Source organism: Mauremys mutica, chromosome 1, assembly GCF_020497125.1.
Source record: "Mauremys mutica isolate MM-2020 ecotype Southern chromosome 1, ASM2049712v1, whole genome shotgun sequence".
NCBI classification, from domain to species: domain Eukaryota; kingdom Metazoa; phylum Chordata; order Testudines; family Geoemydidae; genus Mauremys; species Mauremys mutica.
Window position 1 is genome coordinate 155,150,444 of NC_059072.1, and position 19,244 is coordinate 155,169,687.

Sequence of the window (19,244 nt, forward strand, 5' to 3'; positions counted from 1 at the left end):
CCGGGTCAGGCACGGTGAGGACTTTTGTCCAGCTTGTCCAGGGCCTGCGAGAACTCTGAGACCAGCCAAAGCTGGAGGGCCCTCATTTGGAGCCTAGCGTGGCAGACCACAGATGCAAGCACAATCTGGCCGTTGTTACTGGGAAATTCGTGATCGAGTCAATGAGCCAATTTAGGGTCTCAAACCTGTCTGGTGGGAGGGAGGCCAGGGCCGTCAAGGCGTCCAGGAGCACCCTGATAAACTCTATGCACTAGACCGGAACTAATATGGACTTGGTGTCGTTTACTAACCGGCCAAAGGTGGCACACATGGACAGTAGGAGCGTGATGAGATCCCGCACCTGTGACTGGGAGCTGCTGATAGGTTGCTACCACCGACATACATTTCATGAACACCCTGGGGCAGTGGATAGGCCAAAGAGGAGGACCGTGAACTGGTAGTGGTTCTGTCCCACCAGGAAATGGAGGAAGTGGCTGTGCCCCTCAAATATGTGGACTTGGAAATATGCGTCCTGCAGGTCCAGGGCCATGTACCACTCCCCAGGGTCCAGGGAGGGGATGATAGAGGCCAGGGAGACCATGCAGAGCTTGAGCTTGACCATGAATTGGTTTAGGTACCACAGATCCAGGATGGGCCTGAGACCCCCCTCTTGCCTTCGGGATAAGGAAATAGCAGGAGTAGAACCCCTTGTTCCTGAATTCGTTGGGTACCATTTCCACCAGTCCCAGGCTTAGGAGCCACCCTACCTCCTGCTTTAACAGGTCCGCGTGTGATGGATCCCCCATACCTGACAGGGGTAGGGGGTGGCTGGGCGGAGGCAAAACAAATTGCAGTGTGTAGCCCCAGGAAATGGTGTTGAGGACCCCGCGGTCCGAGGTTAGTTGCGACCACTCCAGGAGGAAAGCACACAACCGGTTGCAGAAGGGAAATTTTATTGGGCGGGGGCGGAGGATCCCCTTGGAGGAGAGCTGCCTGGGTACCCCCCGGCGTCCTATCAAAACAGCCTCTTCCCCGCCTGTTTGTCCTTGGAGGACCCAGGCAGCGGGGCTGGCCGTGACTGCCACTGTTGTCTGTTTGTAACACTTTAAAGGGACAGGGATGGGAAGGGTCAGGCCACGTAACAGGCCATGAGAATGCAGTCTGACCACACAGCCAGTGTCCCCGTAAACCACTCCCTCGTGCAACATCAGCACAAAGTCCTGTCGCCTGCCCCTTGGCACACTGGCATGGTTATAGGAACAGTTTGCAAACTACACTCAGGGCTAGTCTACACTAGCAACGCTAAAGTGCTGCCGCAGCAGCACTTTAACGTGGCTTGTGTAGTCACGGCTAAAAATCCACCTCCACGAGAGGCGTAGCTACAAGCGCGGCTCCCAGCACTGGGGCACTGTTTACACTGGCACTTTACAGCACTGAAACTTGCTGCACTTGGGGGGTGTTTTTTCACACCGAGTGAGAAAGTCGCAGCGCTGTAAATTGCCAGCGTGGACAAGCCCTCAGTTAAAACACTGAGAGCAAATCATCTCTCTATCGAGGAAGAAATCAAGCCATTTCTAATGGCTGCTGGTCTAAGGGACAGGCTGCAGCTTTGAGACCGGCCTCAGATTCAAGATTCAAATGTAAACATGTCCAGCAGAGTTCAGGAAGTTCCATCCAAGCCAGGGAATGGGACTCACTCCACCCCAGGTTTGTGATGTGCCCTGGAGGGAATTAACACACCCTCTGTGCATGCAAGAGTGGGAGCAGACCTGCTGGAGTCCGCATCAGTCACTGAACCAGAGACTTTCAGGGCCCACTAGCCCTCAGAAAGCCTCCCTCGCTCGCATGGAGGCTGCACGAGCCCCGCGCTCTGCCCTGCATTATGGACAGCAAAAGCTAAACCACCGCGAGAACCAGCTTCTCTTTTTTCTTCCTCTTCCTCCTCTTCTCCTCAAAACGGTCGGTCGCATCCGCAAAGAAAGTCACCTCGTCCTTGGCCTCAATCTCTCTCTTCAGGAACTGCAGCCCAGCCATATTGAAGCCCAGCACATTCTGCAAAGACAGATGGTCGGTGCATTACTGGGTATTCCTCAACCTTGCTAGTGGCCGGGAGTCAGCATCCCCAAGGCCCCCTGCTCCCTGGCCCAAATAGACACTACTGCTTTCACCATCTCCGAGTAAGATGCAGCCCCACAGATTTACGCAATGCAGCCTACAGCCAACTTCATCAACACAGAAGAATGGCCAGACCCCAGCTACCGCTCAGAACAAGAGGGAGCACTGCATTCTGGGACTTGGAATCTCTGTTCTCCACTCCTCTGTATTAAAGAGCGGGGGGAGCTACAACCCACTTTCCAAAAGTTAGCTAGCAATTAGCTGACTCAGCCCTGGTAGGCCACCACCTCCCCCACTCCAGGTTACATGTGAATCACATCAGCCCACGGCAAAGGTGAAGATGGTTCCCTTTCATGAGAGGTTTGAGTGTCCTGTGTACAAAGTACATTCATACTGGTGAGTAAAGTCTGAACAAACCACACAGCAAAATCAAAAGGGGATGGAGGCATTGTGTGTTATAGCCAGGAACCAGCCTGCCGCCCCCACATGCAGCAGAAACATGACAAAGGGCCAGGCTACTGGAAAGCTGGGAAGAGTCAGATGGAGACACTGGACTTAGCATTCCCTTTGAGACAAACGCAATGCATTCTGTAACCATTAGTACAGTCACTATGCCAGAGTCCGGGCAGGGGGGGGCGCTGCAGATACTCACCCTGACCTCGCTGACTTTGGAAATGGTGGTTTTCTTCAGATTCTCTATCACTGTCACGAGCAGCTGATTGCTTGTGATGCGCCCAAAGTGTATCCTGAAGAACAAGCCAGGCAGAGAGAGCGCCCCAGTTAGATGCAGCGTGACATTCCGATAGGCCAAGGGACTTCAGGAGGACGACAAAGTGAGGGCTTTTCTTAATTGTGTTTACATGGTGCAGACCCCACTGAGTTGGGCCCAGGAGGCGGATCAGAGTGCAAACAAATGAGATCAATATTACAACAGAGGTGGACTGGAAAAGAAACAGGGGCTATTTCATAAAGTTTCTTTTTACAGCACAGCGGCTAAAGACCTAGGTGGCTGCTCTGGGTGAGCTGGATGTGAGACGGGCCATCAGCCCATGCTGGCACGAGGGATGCAATTCCCAGCTTCATCAGCACTTCAGAGCTCTGAAATCTCAAACTCTGACACAATGCCTGGCAGCCCCGTTTGGGCCATACTAGCCAGACCCATGTTCCCTGTCCTGACCCAGCCTGGCTGCGCACACAGTCCTGACAACAGCCCCGTCACATACACTGTGGGTGATGGGACCTTTCCTCCAAAATACAGGGGACACAGGACCGACTCTGCCAGGCAGGACTCCAGGGGCAGGAGAGAAAGCTCAAGCACATCCTCCACAGGCCCAGGCAAGATGTACTTCATCCCGCAGTACCTCAGAGTATCACCTAGACCCACCCCGCATGCCCACGTGTCCCTTCCCAGCATGGCAGGTGCCCAGGGAAAGTAATGCAGCCCTTGCTACACAAGGAGAAGGGACAACAGGCATTCAGGTGAACACAGCTGGGGGAAGTGCTGGCTCATAGCCCAGGAGATCAAAGGCTCCTCACTAGCTACAAAGCAGGCAAGGAGCAGTGGGTCTGGCTGTCTACACACCACCCTGCTGGACTCAAACTAGTGAGTGAGGTGAGAGGATGAAGCAACCTTCCTGACTCACCTGAGCAGAAAGAGGAGCGCACGGCAGAGGAGTTCCACCTCCGAGCCCCGCTGGATGTGCTCATTAAAGAGCACAAGCAGGTCAGGCACATACGAGAAGGGCAACACCAGCAGAGACTCCTCCAGCTCACTGAGGAGAGAGCGCAGAGACAGGGATGACTGACAGCAGCCATGGACAGAACACACTGCACCATGCTGTCTGCCCTGCTGCAGAATGGGCCCCGGACCAGGCATGACATGCTCTGCAAAGCCGCTCAGCCTTGGCACGGTCCAACCTGGCAGCTCCCCTCTCTGAGGAAGGAGACTGAAGAAAGCCAGGACCATTTGGATGGAATACAGTTTCTTTGACATTGCCCAGGGCAGGGAGCAGGCAAACAGCATTTGGGTGGGGGACAGACAATCCTGCCCTGTGGGAAAGACACCAGACAGCTCTGTCTACCCGGAACATCCCACTGGCTTCCTTCCACTCCATTGAGTAAAAGAGCTCCTGGCCCACCTGCATGGACAAGTTTCGGCCAACTCTCACCATGGAAGGAACGATTTTTATTCCCCACTTGCAGACACTATACAGCCGCAGTGTGCACTCATTCCCAAAGAGGTGGCTTTCGTATTAGAATTACCCATGGAATACATGAAATGACTTCAAGTCTACCAGTGACATTCACACGAGCCTTTCTTCCATTGCCCACCTCCAATATAAGTGGCCAATCCAAAACTCCAGCCAGAGCCAGGCTTCACTGCTCAATAGCAAGCCCTGCTCAGCAAAAAACCTCATGAGACTCACCTTGACTTGACTTTCTTGAAAACTTCTAGCACGTATGCTGAAGGCTGTAACAGAAGGAAACAGCATCAGCTTGGCATGTCAGGAAGTGCCCCAAAGGGAGCACAAGATCAGTGGTTTTCAAACTTTTAAGGCCCTTTCCACATAATGCAGTCTACCGCATACCCCATCTGAGATAGGATCATAATATACCTATGATTAGATTACCAAGTCTTTCTCACAAGTCTTCATGGCATTGTCCACCATTACAGGCTTTTTCTTCCATACCCCCCTGATGAGAGCTTGCGTACCCCCATTTGAAAACCACTGCACTAGATTAAATGAATCTCAAAGCATGTTAGTTATAGAAAGACAGGAACATGCTTTTAAGAGTTGTTAAATACAATCAAAATGAAAAGAAACAGAAAGCCACCGCATCTCCCATCCGCTGACAGCTTGGGACACAAAGGGCTGCTCAGGAGATGAATGAAACAAGCTGCTTTCAGAAAACTCTAGTACTGGTGGGATTTTTGTAATAATTTAGCAGGTTGAATATAAAGTGTTTATCCATTTTATACAAGTTCTGAAATTTAGTGGAACATGTTCTGTGCAATATGGATAAACACCATTTACACTTAAGCTGTTAAATTATATAAAAAAAACCTCACAAAAACTAGTTACCTAAAAAGTGTTACTAGTCCCAGCTTCTCTCATTCACCTGCTGAACAGCACTTCCTGTGTCACAAATTGCAGCAGACACAGCCTCCTGCTGGGAAGTAGCAGGCGAAAAAAGGCAGCTCCATCTGAGAGAGAGATTCAAGCACCATTCACTGTACAGAGAGAATGAAGGAGTAACAAGGATTTCTACAGGGGTGCCTAAAATATTCATTAGTGTGTATGCAGAGACTTTATAGACTTGTTTAATACAGGAGGAATAAATTTGGCAATGTCGTAACAACTGGAATATAAATGTACGCACAAGCTCAGAATGTTTCATTTCTATGGACTATTATACACAAACACCCACTTTCTAGTATCTAGAAGTGAAAACTGCTCTGAGCTGGCGTAACCCAGTGGGTTACACGAGCACTCAAATGCTGTAATAGTGACATTTTAGATCTACGTGGAATTTCAATTAAAATATCCTGGGAAGCCTAAACAAAAATTCCACAATTTGAGTCCCACCAAGCCTTCCAAAAAGAGCCTGTTTAAGGCAGAGCTCTGCATTCCACTCAGGGCCACCCCACCATGGCAAGAGCAGAAATGAGGCTGTAGGAACTGAAACTTCCATGGTCTCCTAAAGAAAAACTGGCTTCCAGCTACTGCTACATGGGTCACAGCGACACAGCAGACAGGTCTCCAGTAAGCAACAACTCTTCAACAGAGAGCAGATACTGCACCTGCCAACCCCATAGAGCATTTCTGGGCATGATCTGACCTGTCAAGTGCTCAGAGTCGAAAGTCTGGGCCCAGACTCAGAGCTTGCCAGCACAATGTATTTTTGCTTCTTGAACTCATGAGCGTGAATGGACAACCCATGACCCAGACTTCCAAGAGCAGACTGTGCACAGCCCATGAACTGGGCATCCCACTTACTGAAATATTTCCATAGGCCTGAAGGATGGGGTTGACAGGAAGGGGAACCTGGAGAAAGAGAATGGGTCAGAATAAGGCAGGTACATACACACGCACGCAGTTTCCAGTAAGAGACATGCACACTGCCAGGCCCTCTACCTGGAACTCCCCCAGCTCCCCCAACGCAGAGAGGCGGTTTTCTGTAGCCAGAGCAGTGTAATTCTCAGAACACACAGGGCATTTTGTCTTACACATCTCCATTCTTTCCCACCCAGCCAGCCATCAGCCTCCCATAGTAACCAGCAATAATCAGATGAGGGTCAGAACGAACAGCTAGGCTGGATGATAGGAAAAACCTCCTGGCAGAGATTTCTATTAGGCAATAGAATAATCTCCCCAAGGGCAGAGGCAGAATCCCCAGTGCAGTCTGGGACATTAAAAACCAGAACAGAAAATGCACTGCTAATTGTGCACTAGGGAATGATGCTGCCCTTCTGCCAGGAGATGGATTTCACCGACCATCTCTAGCTGCCACAACTCTTTATTTGCCTGCTTAGCTTCTTCCCTGAGGTGATGGAGCTGGCTAGAGACATGCACACACTACTAAGTATATCCATGCCCAGGTCTCTTCACCTCTTTCCCAGCAGCTTTACATATGGCCTGGTGCTCCTTCCGTTTTGCAGTCTCTTCTCTGTACAGTTCAATAGCTTCCATGATCCGCTCAGCCTGTGTAGGACAAAAGCAGCACATCAGTCACTGAAAGGCCCGGACAAAGCAGAGCTCATATTCTGATTGGGAGGAGCGGAGGGGAGGAGATGGTGAGGTGATAAGAGCATTCCATGAGATTCCAAACATGGCACCACTGACTAGTTAGTATGTAGAAACCATGTGACCTGCACTAGCCAATTAATCAACATTTAGGATTCCTCATCTTGCTGAGGTGCTGTGTTTCTCTCAAGATGCTCCTCTGACATCTACAGGCAATTCCAGCCTGCTAGCCAGGAATAAGAATAACGCCTCAAAGCACTCTCTCTTCAAGAAGAATACTGGGCTGGTCAGTTTTGACCATTAAGTTCTGTAGTTTTACTTGCTAAGGTAAGAGTAGCCAAGCCTCAGACTGATTGCTGCAGGGGTCGGGGGGATCCCCAGGACCCTCCCACAGCATTGTACAATTGCCAAGGGACATTATGAGACACTTCCACCTTCTTCTGAAGTATCGGGGATTGGCCAGGAGCAGGATGCCTGACTAGCTAGACCTACACACCCTGATCACGCACAGCAAAAATCTACACTTCTGGTGGAGCATCCCATTACCACAGGGGCATGCCTGCAGAGCCAACGGGCTTAAACAAAAGAGTATGCAAAGCTTTTAATTCTGTGTTTACAAAAAGGAAATGAATCCATTCATCCCTGGCGCCTGCTGGCTGGGAGGGGTATGTACCAGAGAGGGAGATGGCCTCAGTACTTCTCTGGGAGGCACCAATCTGGCACGTTTCTGGATGGACTCAAACTCCTTCTCCGAGCTGAGGAGGTGACACTGCTCTGCCTGATCAGGAAAGTTTACTTCGGTGCCCTACATCTCAGATGTCTACTCCTCAAAGCATGAGCCCTTCCAGGGAGTCTGCTGGCCTATCAGTAACACTGGAGAACCAAGAAAAGAACTAGCAACACTCACACCAACTTACCGCTTTGACAGTCTCAATGGTCTTCTTTCCTGCTAATCCAGTCTCTCCCTGGGTCTCGCCAGCCACCTACAAGACATGTCTCAAGCTACAGTCCTTCCCACAAAGCAGCTAATGCAGCCCCCAGGCAGCTCAAACCCCTTCCACAGTCAACATCCCTGATGCATATTAAAGCTCAGTGCCTTCCCCATCCTCTCATGTTCTTGGCTTTCCATCAAGTTCCCTGTATTGATGCTTTACACTGGTAATGGATTGATATAGAAATAAACTGCTTTCACCCCAGAGTCTGAAAGCACCACATTAGTATTAACCCCCATGGCCCCGTGAGGCAGGAGACTTTCTGGATAGGGAAAGACAGGCGAAGAGAGAGCTAACCAAGGCTCTGAGGCTGTGACCAAGTCAGCAAAGGAACTCAAGCCTCCTGCCCTAGGCACTAAACACGTTGCTTCCCATCCATCTCACGTAACAAAGGCACTGAAGAGCCAACCCTCGGACACTGCTGACCCAGCATGGATCTGAACTGGTGATGTACGAGATGGAGAGAAGGCAGGGATTGCGATTCACAGACTGTAGTTACCATATGGGAATAAGGCCAGGACCCCTCGTACTTGCAAGAATGCCCAGAACTCCTTAATGAGTGCCTGGGCTTTCCGTCTCCTGTAAGCCAGCATCTCCAGTGGCAGGCTCCCTGAGCGCCACACTGGACCAGTACCGGTGAACTAGATCCCCCCCAGCGTTCCTTACAAGTCTCTCATAAGTACAGACCCAGACTAGCTTATGAGCATTTTACAGTCTGATTAATATTCTGCTGGTCTGGCAGCTCTACTCACCACAGGCTGCTCTTCCTTGGCCACGCTCTCCTCGTATTCAGCTTCCCTTTGCTGCAGCGAAGGAGAAAGCAATACGTTAACAAGGGCAGGTAGCGCGGGTAAAACAGCGAGAATGAAAGTATTCAGCTTCCTCCCGGGAAAGCCGTGGCCTCGTGTGAACCTTGCCGCCCAATCTCAAAGCTGGAACACCCCTGGCAGGGAGCCCAATGCAGGTTCCCAGGCTTGTTTTCCTCCAATGGCCCAGCATGAGCTCAGGAGGCCAACACTGCGGGTTTGACTTGCACTATCACACCAGTGCTCACCACCGCAGGGCTGAGCGAGTGACAGCTCCGGCATTGGCCAGGCAGGCGGGGGAACAAGTCTGCAGGCTGCGCACACAAGGGCAACCCAGGGAGATCGCTGGCATCAGCTAGTCAAACTGAAATGAAGACGATCCAGATACAGCGGCTCCCTCCTGAGACACAGCCCAGCACGAACAAGCCTGGGAGCATCCTGACATCAGCCCTTCCTGCGGGAAGGAGCCGTCCCTGCAGGGCCTGACTGGCACCTCTCCCACTAGCATGGCCCCAGCACTGTTTAATTCATCCTCTGGTGCCCAGAGCTGAGGCTCTCCCACTGAAGGCCCAACTCACTGCTCTTGAGCGCATGGAAGAGATGTAGGATAAGCTCCCCTAAGAAGAAGGCATCTACCTCCCTCTGGAAGGCTTATCTATCATCCTACTGCCACCAGCATTTCTAATGAGCCAGTCCGGGGATATCGAGGTGCTGTCTAAGGGTCACAGCAAAATCCCCACAGAAGAGTCAGGCCAGACATCATAGACTTTCAGGTTTCCTCCTCTGCACATGCTGCCAGGCATGTTCTCCTGCACTGGCTCTTTGGGGAGTGCTCTGGTGAAGAGGTGAACCCTGAAGCACAAGGTCAAGAGGCGAGGTAGGCCTCTGCCAGCTCCCCTGAGCCATGGGCCTACTACTGAGAAGGTGCCGCCCTCAATTCTCTCAGTCCTGGGTCTGTTAGTTGTAGTGATGACCACAGCAGCCAGGGCAGGCCCAGGTGGAGAGGGTGCATGAGCCTCTCACACTAAGGAACAGAGCAACCTGTGCACACTACAGCTAATTAACAAACTCCCCATCACTGTCCTGATGGAAAGTGCCCCAAACACCACGGAGGGCAGAAAGTTAAGCGGGGGCCTGCAGAGCTTAGAAAGACCTGAAGGGAAGAACAAAAGGAGAAGATGCAGCCAGTACTCCTGGGGAAAACAAAACATCTATTTGGAGGGAAACCTGGGGAGCAGCATAGCAGAGAGCACATTAGCAAGGAGTTTGCAATGCAATATAGCAGGGAAAGAGAAAAGAAAAGACGGCCAATGCAATCCTGAGCCACCTGAAGATAATGCTGGAGGCAACTGTGTCTCTCTCTGCAATACTAGCAATCTCCCTGGAATACTCCCGTCACCTCTGGGCATCTTACTCCCAGACACAGGTAAACAGTGAGCTGAGATCTCTTAGGTACTGTGTAAGATCCACAGAAGATTAAGAAGGGGCATTTAGTGGCTGAGGAGAAACTGAGGTGGAATTGTCTCTTGTAGGAGACCACAAGAAAAGGCTAATGCTCTTACCATCTCCCTCTCCTCTTCCAGGATGAGTGGCTCCCTCGTCCTTTCCCAAAGGCGCAGGGATTTATCATGCGATGAAGACACGATGTAGTCTCCGCTCGGACTGAGTGCCAAGCACCACACCTCCTGGTGGTGTCCCTACAGGTCAGAGGAAAGAGGTGAGACATGACCACCACCAATGCTCCCAGTCATTAGGGGAAATAGCTGCCCAGGCCCAAGTCACTCTCTGAAACCCCTTTACCTCCAGGGTCTGGATGTGCTCAAACTTATCCGCATCCCACTGCTTAATCTTGTGGTCCTTCCCAGCTGTGAAGAAGAGATGGGACTTGTGCACAAACTGGAGGGTCATCACACTGGAGAGTGGGAGAAAGGGATCGCCATCACACAGGTAAGAAAGGAGACAGTGAAATATCTGAAGCCAACACCCTTTCTACAGCAGCCTCCTCTTTGCCTGCCCCGTGGCAGCACTCCCTGGGCATTGCAGGGACTCCAGGAGGTAGGGGGAAGAGATTTACCAGACTACGACATCAACTGTACCAGCCTCTGCTGCTTTCCGCTCTCCTGCATGCTCTACCCGAGTGGAGCTCAGCCAAGCTCCATAGCAGGGCATGAACACCAGACAATGCGCTGAGGAAGCAGGAGGAGCCGGGAGCACCACCATTTGCTCAGGAAGGTGTGCCTGTCCGCTCTGGTGCCTATGCAGTGCCACACACAGGAGGCCAGGGGCCCACAGCCCACCCCCGCCCCCGCAGGAGCACTGGAGAAACTTCCCCGTCATGGCAAAGATCACAGATCCCTCTCCTGTGGGTGAGGAGTCTGCAGCCCCCACACACCAGGGCCTACCTGTCATCATGAGCAAAGAGAGACCGGTGACAGTCGCCGAAGTCCAAGCCCCAGATCTTCACATTCCTATCAGCAGAGCCAGTTGCAATTAAGGCCCCGTCCTACACCAAGCAAGGCAGAGAAAAGGGGCATGACTGACTGGCTGACTGACCCAGAAGGGATTACAATGACCTCTCAGCTGGCCGTTAGGACTGAACAGTACATGACTAATGAGCAAGGGCCAAAGAAACAAGTCTCCATCCAGCAGGACAGGACGTACAGCTGTATTACATCCCAAAGCAGCCAATGGGGGGGGCTGGGAAATGTTGGGGTGAACTCTACAGAAACTTTCCCCCACCCAAAATTCACTTGTGGGTTCTTGTCATGACCTAATCCCACAATCCTTTGCAGCCAGCAAAGGACTGTGGAATGGGTGAGGGTTAGTTTGGGTCCTATCAAGTTCAGGTGGGTAGTTGGGTGGTTTTTAAGTCCAGCTGAGAATCACCGTTCTAGAGGGCCCTGCCTGGCTCTATTCCCAAGCAAGGCTGTGGTCAGCTTTTAAGGCCACAAACACTGGCAGAATTCCTGAAGATCTTTTGTGAGCAGCCCCCACTTCACTCACATAGGAGATATCCATACAGAGCACCGGCAGCTTGTGTCCATACAGAGACAGGAAAAACTGGAAAGAAACAGGAAACGGATCTAGTTAGAAATGCTGGGCACAGCACTTTGAAAGCCTGCTGCTCTGCCCTGGAATCCCCTACATTCAGAGGTGCCTGCGCTTCCAAACACCTTCACAGTGAAGGTTAGCAGCTGGCCTATGACTACAGGGATCAGCTGAAACTGTTAGGAACAATACCCAAGATCACTGACAGATTAGAGAGGAGAAAGCGCCTGTCGCTTGGCTTTGTGTATCTGTCAGCATTTTATGTGCAGCTCCTAAGCATCATATGCTGGTCTGTTTCACAGACTAGCTCAAGGACCATCTGACTGACAGGCACTATTCACAGGAAGGAGGCCTGCTCCAACATGCAGGGAGGCTCTCCCTCCAGCACTGGCTTCAGAGTTTGGTGCCTGTGTGTTACGTGGAGGAGAGCTGTCAAAGAGGTGCTCTAGCCCCACCCCCAAATCTCTTCACAGACATAGGGAGGAGGAGCAAGGGAAAGATGGGAAGGGGGCCCACAAGGCTCCTGCACTGAGTGGGGAGGGCACCACCACCACTGGCCTTGCCCTCCAGTGCAGCAGGACGCTTGTAGCCAGGGGAGGGCCTGATTTTTTATTTCCTCCCCCCAGTTTAAACGATTTCCCACTGAATTGTGGCCAGCGTTTGGTGGGATTCTGGTCAGTAAATAGGGACCAGAACCAGAAGTCAGCAGGCTTCCCCATTTGTTATTACTGGCCAGCTAATGAATAGATGCCCCTTCAACTCTCCCCAGCTTTACATTACTGCTTCAGACCCCATTCCCATGTAGTAACAGCGACTGCACCAGGTAAGCCAGCAGCTCTGCTCCAGCAACCAACCCACACCTGTCCAGTCAGCCCCCTCTCTTCACTGCCCCCCACACCAGCTCTCACCCCAACCCCTCCATCCAGCCCAGGCAAGAGGCCACCTTGAGCGTGTCTGTGTAGAAGATTTTCACAGTGCAATCCAATAAGGAGATGGCCAGCAGCTTCTGGTTGGGGCTGTAACGCACACAGAGAACGTCCTCATCCAGCTGCAAGATGCGTGTCTGCTTCATGGAGAGCCTGGCAGTGGCAGAGAGGAAAATAGCATCATTGTCCTTGCATGCAGAGCACCAAGGGTGTAAACACAAACTCACAAGCTTATTCCAATGCACAGCCACCTTCCTTGGCTCTTGGAATGAAGCAAACTGAAATGAGCCAGGAGCCGTGCACATATGGTTTTCACTGCCCAATCTACCACTCACCTATAGGGAGAATCTGAGAAGTTAGAGGGAAGCTTGAAACCAGTGACCCAAAAGTGACCCGAATTCAGCATGGCAGGGAATAGATTCACAGAATGCAGCAAGCAGCACAAGGTCACTCAGTCTCAGTTTGGGAAATTAAGAGAGTAAGGTGCAATGAAATGAAGCAATTAAAATGTGGAGGAGGGCTGGGGAATCCCACGAGAGATCGTGAGTAGGACTCAACAAATCCACAGCAACACAAGGCTGCAAAGGCAATGGAAGCAAGGCTGGCCGGAAAACAATTCTGCTTCATGAAAAGTTTGGGGCTTTCAAAAATTTGATTTCACTCCGACGCAGAATGAAAACAAGAATGTGCAAAATTTCTCCTGAACAAATGAGGGACCCCTCCTCAGAACACCTGATTGCCTGCTAAGGGCACTCACCTGGGATGTGGGGAAACCCAGGGTCAGATCTTGCACTGCCTGATTTGGAGCAGGGACTTTGAGTGACTCACTCTATAACCTAGCGGTTAGGTAATACAAACCTGGGTCTCCCACATGCCAGGTGAGAGTGCTCTAAACGCTAGGCTGCAGAGTGAATCACTCAGATGCTGTCTTACTCAGTACCATCCTGGACCCAAGAAACCTTCCCGATGAAGAAGTTTGTCAGAACAGATACTTGTTTCCGCCAAACATTTCAGTTTAGTCAACAAACATTGTTCAATTCTAGCTGGGAGGCACTAGAGCTGTGGTGAGGATCCTGCATTCAGCTCCATTAACTGCCAGCAGTATGTGGGCTCAGACCTTTGTTCTGTCTCTGTCACACAAACGCACGCACACACACACACACAGCATGTGTTACCAAAGGCAACCAGGAACAAAACTAAGGCCAAACCATCAAGCAGGGAGAAGGAATGCAGCCTCCAGAGAAGCTTTTTTTCCTCACCTCTTTTGTGTGCCATTCTCATCCTTCACCAGCTCAAAATCCCAAAACTTGACACATTTATCAGCACCTCCTGTTACAAAGCCACGCTGAAGGAGAAAGAAGTTTAAAATTAAAGCAAGCAAGAGCACTTTCACTGCACTCAGGAAGAATAATACACCCAAAGCAAAGTCCATACACTTGAGGAGCCTTAAGCTCTTAAGTTCCAGACAAGAACTTAAGTTCATAAGACCTTAAGACCCAGCCTAGATCTTAAGTTCCTATGGCAGGAAGGTTAAGAGCAGGTTACACTGACCATTGGTTCAGTGGGAACACAGAACTTTTATTTACTGTGCAGAAGACACAAACACATTTGGATTTCAAAGGCTTTGGCAGATGGGATTTTTTCGGGAGGAAGGAACTTAAGATGGTGGAATGGGCAGGATAAATCAAGATGTAGCCTGTACCAGCAGGTTGTCTGGTATATTGACAACCTTCTGGAGCAACAAGGGTCAACTTGACTGATCTGCTGTAGATAGTGGATGTGTGTGTACACTCGCTGTGTAGGATGAAAACCCATGTGACCGTATCATTGCACTTAGAACACCGTATCAACCACACGGAAATGGTCTGCTTGTAGAATCGCATTTCCAGGGGGCATATTTACACTATTGGGATCAGTTATAAAGTTTTCCTAGTGCTCTAGGATCTGCAGATGAGAAGTGTTCCAGAAAGGCAATGAGCTGTCACTGTTTTGATAACACAGAAAATGACATCCCATGCTGTAACAGCAGAGGGCTATTGGTGTACTACCAAGCCAGGTTCAGGTGTGCAGAACTGAACAGCAGCATGTTTTATAATGCCAAACAAAAGTGCAAAGATGATAAACACCTCCCACATCAAAACCCTACAATGCCAACTTCTGCATCGTCAAAGCCACCCCTTAGACACAGGCTTCCTGAGAGCAGCACAGACCTACCACTAAAAGAAAGTTACCTGGTCTGGTGAAAGGGAGATGGACCACAGGGCCCCATCGTGCGCTGCAAGTGTCTCCAGCAGACTCCCAGAGGCCAAATCATATAGCTGCAGCTTCCCTGTCTGGGGAGAGAAATTACCAGAGAGCAAGTTAGCAACTTTATTCTGTCTCCAGTACATGCCAAGACAGCTTGAACAGGTCAAAAGTCCAGCCTGCAGGCCTGAGCTGCAAACAAGGCGTGATAACTTGAAGCACAGAGTCCCAGAGACAGAAGGATTTGTGATTAAAGGAGCAAGGATCCCAGTGGGGAACAAGACAGCCAGCAGCAGCAGAGCCCAGCTAAGTTAAAGAGACATAACAGGGAGGGGGAACATGGGAGTTCTCAGACCAAATGAAGTGTGAGAGGAGCATCTTGGTGCCAAGGCAGAACCCTACTGGCAGCCAGGAGGAATGCACCAGCTCTGTCCAGGGACTCAGCACAGAGGACACATTTCTGGCCTGCAGCATCCCCAGCTGTCCCTGGCCTGGAACCTCTACATGCATCTCCACTGATACACCTCACTCCTGCCCTGCTGCACCCCCATCTCTGGCCCTCAAAGCATTCGATAGCCACTAGACACAGCCAATCACATTTTCAAAAACATCCCACCATTGCTAACACCAGCCAGCTCAACCCCCACGAGCGACACCTAGGGCAGAAAGGGCACCAGCTGCCACAGGCACTTTCAGCACTAAGCCAATCAGACACACTCTGAAGAGGGCTACAGGGCAGTGGTAGATCACCAGGGACAGCCCATTTTCATTAAGGCTGCCAGCGTTGCTAACACAAGTGGCGCTGAACCAGTACTAGCAATGGTGGAAGTTTTTAGGCAGGTTCCCTAGCCCAGTGGTTTTCAAACTTTTTTTCTGGTGACCAAGTTGAAGAAAATTGTTGATGCCCGCGACCCAGAGCTAAGGATGAGGGGTGTGACGTTGCACTCTATATCATTTTATAAAAATATGCTAATGAGTGAATATAATGTAACTGGAATATGCCTCATGCAAAAGGTCTCTTGTAAGGTATCATTACAAAGCTTATAATCTACTGAGTGTGGTCATCCTAGTTGTATAAATGCACCACTCTTGTATCTGAAACTAGAAATATGAAATATAACTCTGAGGGCCTATTGTAATTATGCAAAGTGTGGGCCATTGATGGTTGTTTGGAATCTTGATGGCTCCCATCAACCAGGACAACTGACTGTGGATGGCTCTGTTTGCAGGCAGGCCTTCCTGTGAGTCAGGCTGGGAGGAATGAAGGCTTGGGGTCTTACAGTGACATGTGATCACGTCACCTGAACTGGAATCCATCTTTAACCTGGTGCTTTTCCAGTGAGGAGGGGTGGGAACTCAGAGGAACAAAGGATTCCCACCTTATGCAAAAAATAAATAAATGGGTGGAACAGAACAAGGGAGAGGAGCCATCATGAAGAATCCCCTAGCTACCACCTGAGCTGGAACAAGAGCTGTACCAGGGGAATGAATTGTGCCCAGGCCTGCAAGGTGTCCAAGTCTGAGGAAAAAACGTACTGAAGCATCTCTAAGGGTGAGATTATCTATATTCAGTTTGATTAGACATAGATTTGTGTGTTTTATTTTATTTTGCTTGGTGACTAACTTTGTTCTGTCTGTTACTACTTGGAATCACTTAAATCCTACTTTCCGTATTTAATAAAATCACTTTTTACTTATTAATTAACTCAGTGTGTGTTAATACCTGGGTGGGCAAATAGCTGTGCAGATCTCTCTATCAGTGTTATAGAGGGCGAACAATTTATGAGTTTACCCTGCATAAGCTTTATACAGGGTAAAACGGATTTATTTGGGTTTAGACCCCATTGGGAGTTGGGCATCTGAGTGCTAAAGACAAGCACACTTCTGTGAGCTGCTTTCAGGTAAACCTGCAGCTGTTAGGGGACATGATTCAGACCTGGGTCTGGGTTTGCAGCAGGCTAGTGAGTCTGGCTCAAACCAGGCAGGGCACTGAAGTCCTAAGCTAATGGGGCAGGAAAACAGGGGCAGAAGTAGTCTTGGCACATCAGGTGGCAGCTCCCAAGGGGGGTTCTGTGACCCAACCCATCACAAGGGGTTTGGGGTGTGGGAGGGGCTCAGGACTAGGGCAGAGGGTTGGGGTGTGGGGGTGTAGGCTGCGAGGATGAGGGGTTTGCGGTGCAGGAGGGGCTCCAGGTTTGGGGGGTTCATGGCTGGGACAGGGGGTTGGGATGTGGAAGGGGGTCAGGACTGCAGAGGGGGGCTGGGGTGTGGAAGGGGCTCAGGACTGGGGCAGAGGTTTGGGGTGTGGGCTGTGGGGATTAGGGGTTTGGGGTGCGGGAGGGGCTCTGGGTTTGGGGGGCTCAGGGCTGGGACAGGGTCAGGGCTCTGAGCTGGGGGTGCAGGCTCTGGGGTGGGGCCAGGGAGGGGTTTGGGGTGCAGGAAGGGGCTCCAGGTTTGTGAGGGGCTCAGGGCTGGGGCAGAGGCGTGGTCTTACCTCAGGCAGCTCCCCGTCAACGGTGCAGCAGGGGTGGTAGGGCAAGCTTCCTTCTGGGAAGCTGCCAATGGGAGTACAGAGCTGGTGCTCGGGGCGGGGGCGGCACGTGAAGCCCTGTGGCCCCCCCACATAGGAGCCGGACCTGCTGCTGGCTGCTTCCAGGGTGCAGCGCGGTGTCAGAACAGGTAGGGACTAGCCTGCCTTAGCCGGGCAGCACTGCCAACTGGGTCTTTTAATGGCCTGGTCGGTGGTGCTAACCAGAGCCACTGTGACCCAGTACTGGGTCGCGACCCACAGTTTGAAAATCACCAGTTACCTTAGTCCCTATGATGACCTGCCGATCTCCCGGGACAAAGAGTGAGCAGAGCGCATACTCGCACGCCATGGTCCGGATACACTGCAGGGTCGACCTGTGGGCATAAGCAGCATGCGAGATTCCATCATTGTGTATAGACCGTGCCCCTTTAAATGAGCTGTGTTGCTAAAAGGCCTTTCACAGCAACTGCCTCTCTCTCATGCACTGTACAGGAAGCCAGAGATTACAGCACCATTCAGGGGGACAAATCCATCTCAGAGCCTGGCCCTCTAGTTCAAATGCTGCTACCCCAGCACTGCACTGAAAAGGTTTCCCCGAAAGCCAACTGGGCACGCAGTCAGCCCCTGGCTCATGCTTGTCAAGAGGGAAGGAGAGCAGCCCATGGCAGCAACGGGGTACTTCAGCCAGCAAGGACTATCACACCATGGGGTATTATGAGCCTGGCAGGCTTGTGAGAGATTGCATTGGCTGGGGTAGGGCAAGGGCCACCTAGAATCAAAGCCTCAGTGCACAGTTTAGCCCACAGGAAAGTTAACTGCCCACCCAGAAACCTCTAAGATGCTAGATCCAAACAGAAAATCTACCGGATCCCCAAACCTGCTCCCTACATCGGAGAGAGAACAGGGAGGCTGCTACCTCTCCCTCACAAAATAACTGAAAACAGCTGGCTCAGGGAGGAGGAGGGAGCAGGGCAGGAGGAGTTCTCAGAGGATAGCAATGCCCCAGGGGAGTAGCGTTTGAGGAGTCAGTGACGGTGAGGGAGCTCTGCGATAGCATCATGGGTTAGAACAGTGACCCAGGCAGTCCAATGTACTATCTCCAAAAGCAGCTGGCATCAGTTGCTTCAGAGAAGATACAAGAAAACCCAAAGCTATGTCCATGGGTGAAGTTTCTCCCTAGCCCCACACAGTTAGTGGTTGGTTTATGTCAGAAAACACAGGATTGGAATCCCACATGGAAAAAGAATCCACATGTGAGATTTCTTTCACCCCACAACTGGCAGGTACTCTACAAAAAAGAGCTGCAATGAGAGGAAAACGGCACATCAGCAACACCACTGCTAGCTCTTCCTCTGCCTGCACCTCTTGGAACACTCCATGAGACAGGCATCCTGACCCTGGAGACTTCCACACAGCTTCTGGTCTTGACTTGCTGGGAATGCAGCCTGCATATCCCCACCAAAGAAAGCCAGGCAGGGAGAACCACCTGGTATGAGAAGTGTCTGTTGGTGGAGTCCCTCGGGAAGCTGGTAAAAGAGCTGCAGGAGGTGGCAAGGACTTCATCAGCAGGACGCACACGGAGACATCCAGGATGGAGGATGTTCGCCAACCTCAGATAACTACAGCACACCAGAGGAGGGAAGAGAACTGGCTACTCTGCAGGAAGGAGACTGATCAAGCCCACATCCGAAAGGCAACAGAAAGACTCATCCGTCCCTCTGACCACTACCCCGTGCTGCTCATCCATCTGGGCCCTAATGATACTGCCAGGTATGACCCTGAGCAGATCAGCTGTGATTACAGGGCTCTGGGAGCAAGGGTGAAGGAGATGGGGTCCCAAGTGGTGTTCTTGTCCTTCC

The 19,244-nt window shown here is 51.2% G+C and overlaps 1 protein-coding gene across 4 annotated transcripts in view; it reads right to left on the reverse strand.

Moving 5' to 3' along the window:
- Positions 1 to 915: 915 nt before the first annotated feature.
- The window catches only part of WDR3 (WD repeat domain 3), a 36,278-nt gene continuing 17,949 nt past the window's right edge, over positions 916 to 19,244 (reverse strand). For all 4 annotated transcript variants that reach the window (XM_045000988.1, XM_045000995.1, XM_045000981.1 and 1 more), the window contains exons 12-27: positions 17,666 to 17,759; positions 14,843 to 14,944; positions 13,871 to 13,956; positions 12,629 to 12,764; positions 11,641 to 11,697; positions 11,040 to 11,140; positions 10,438 to 10,549; positions 10,200 to 10,334; positions 8,584 to 8,634; positions 7,757 to 7,822; positions 6,705 to 6,797; positions 6,093 to 6,140; positions 4,521 to 4,564; positions 3,738 to 3,866; positions 2,747 to 2,840; positions 916 to 2,031 (exon numbers count right to left, since the gene is read on the reverse strand). In XM_045000988.1, the coding sequence (XP_044856923.1) occupies positions 1,876 to 2,031; positions 2,747 to 2,840; positions 3,738 to 3,866; positions 4,521 to 4,564; positions 6,093 to 6,140; positions 6,705 to 6,797; positions 7,757 to 7,822; positions 8,584 to 8,634; positions 10,200 to 10,334; positions 10,438 to 10,549; positions 11,040 to 11,140; positions 11,641 to 11,697; positions 12,629 to 12,764; positions 13,871 to 13,956; positions 14,843 to 14,944; positions 17,666 to 17,759 (1,504 nt within the window). In that variant the 3' untranslated portion in view covers positions 916 to 1,875. The remainder of the gene's footprint in view (positions 2,032 to 2,746; positions 2,841 to 3,737; positions 3,867 to 4,520; positions 4,565 to 6,092; positions 6,141 to 6,704; positions 6,798 to 7,756; positions 7,823 to 8,583; positions 8,635 to 10,199; positions 10,335 to 10,437; positions 10,550 to 11,039; positions 11,141 to 11,640; positions 11,698 to 12,628; positions 12,765 to 13,870; positions 13,957 to 14,842; positions 14,945 to 17,665; positions 17,760 to 19,244) is intronic.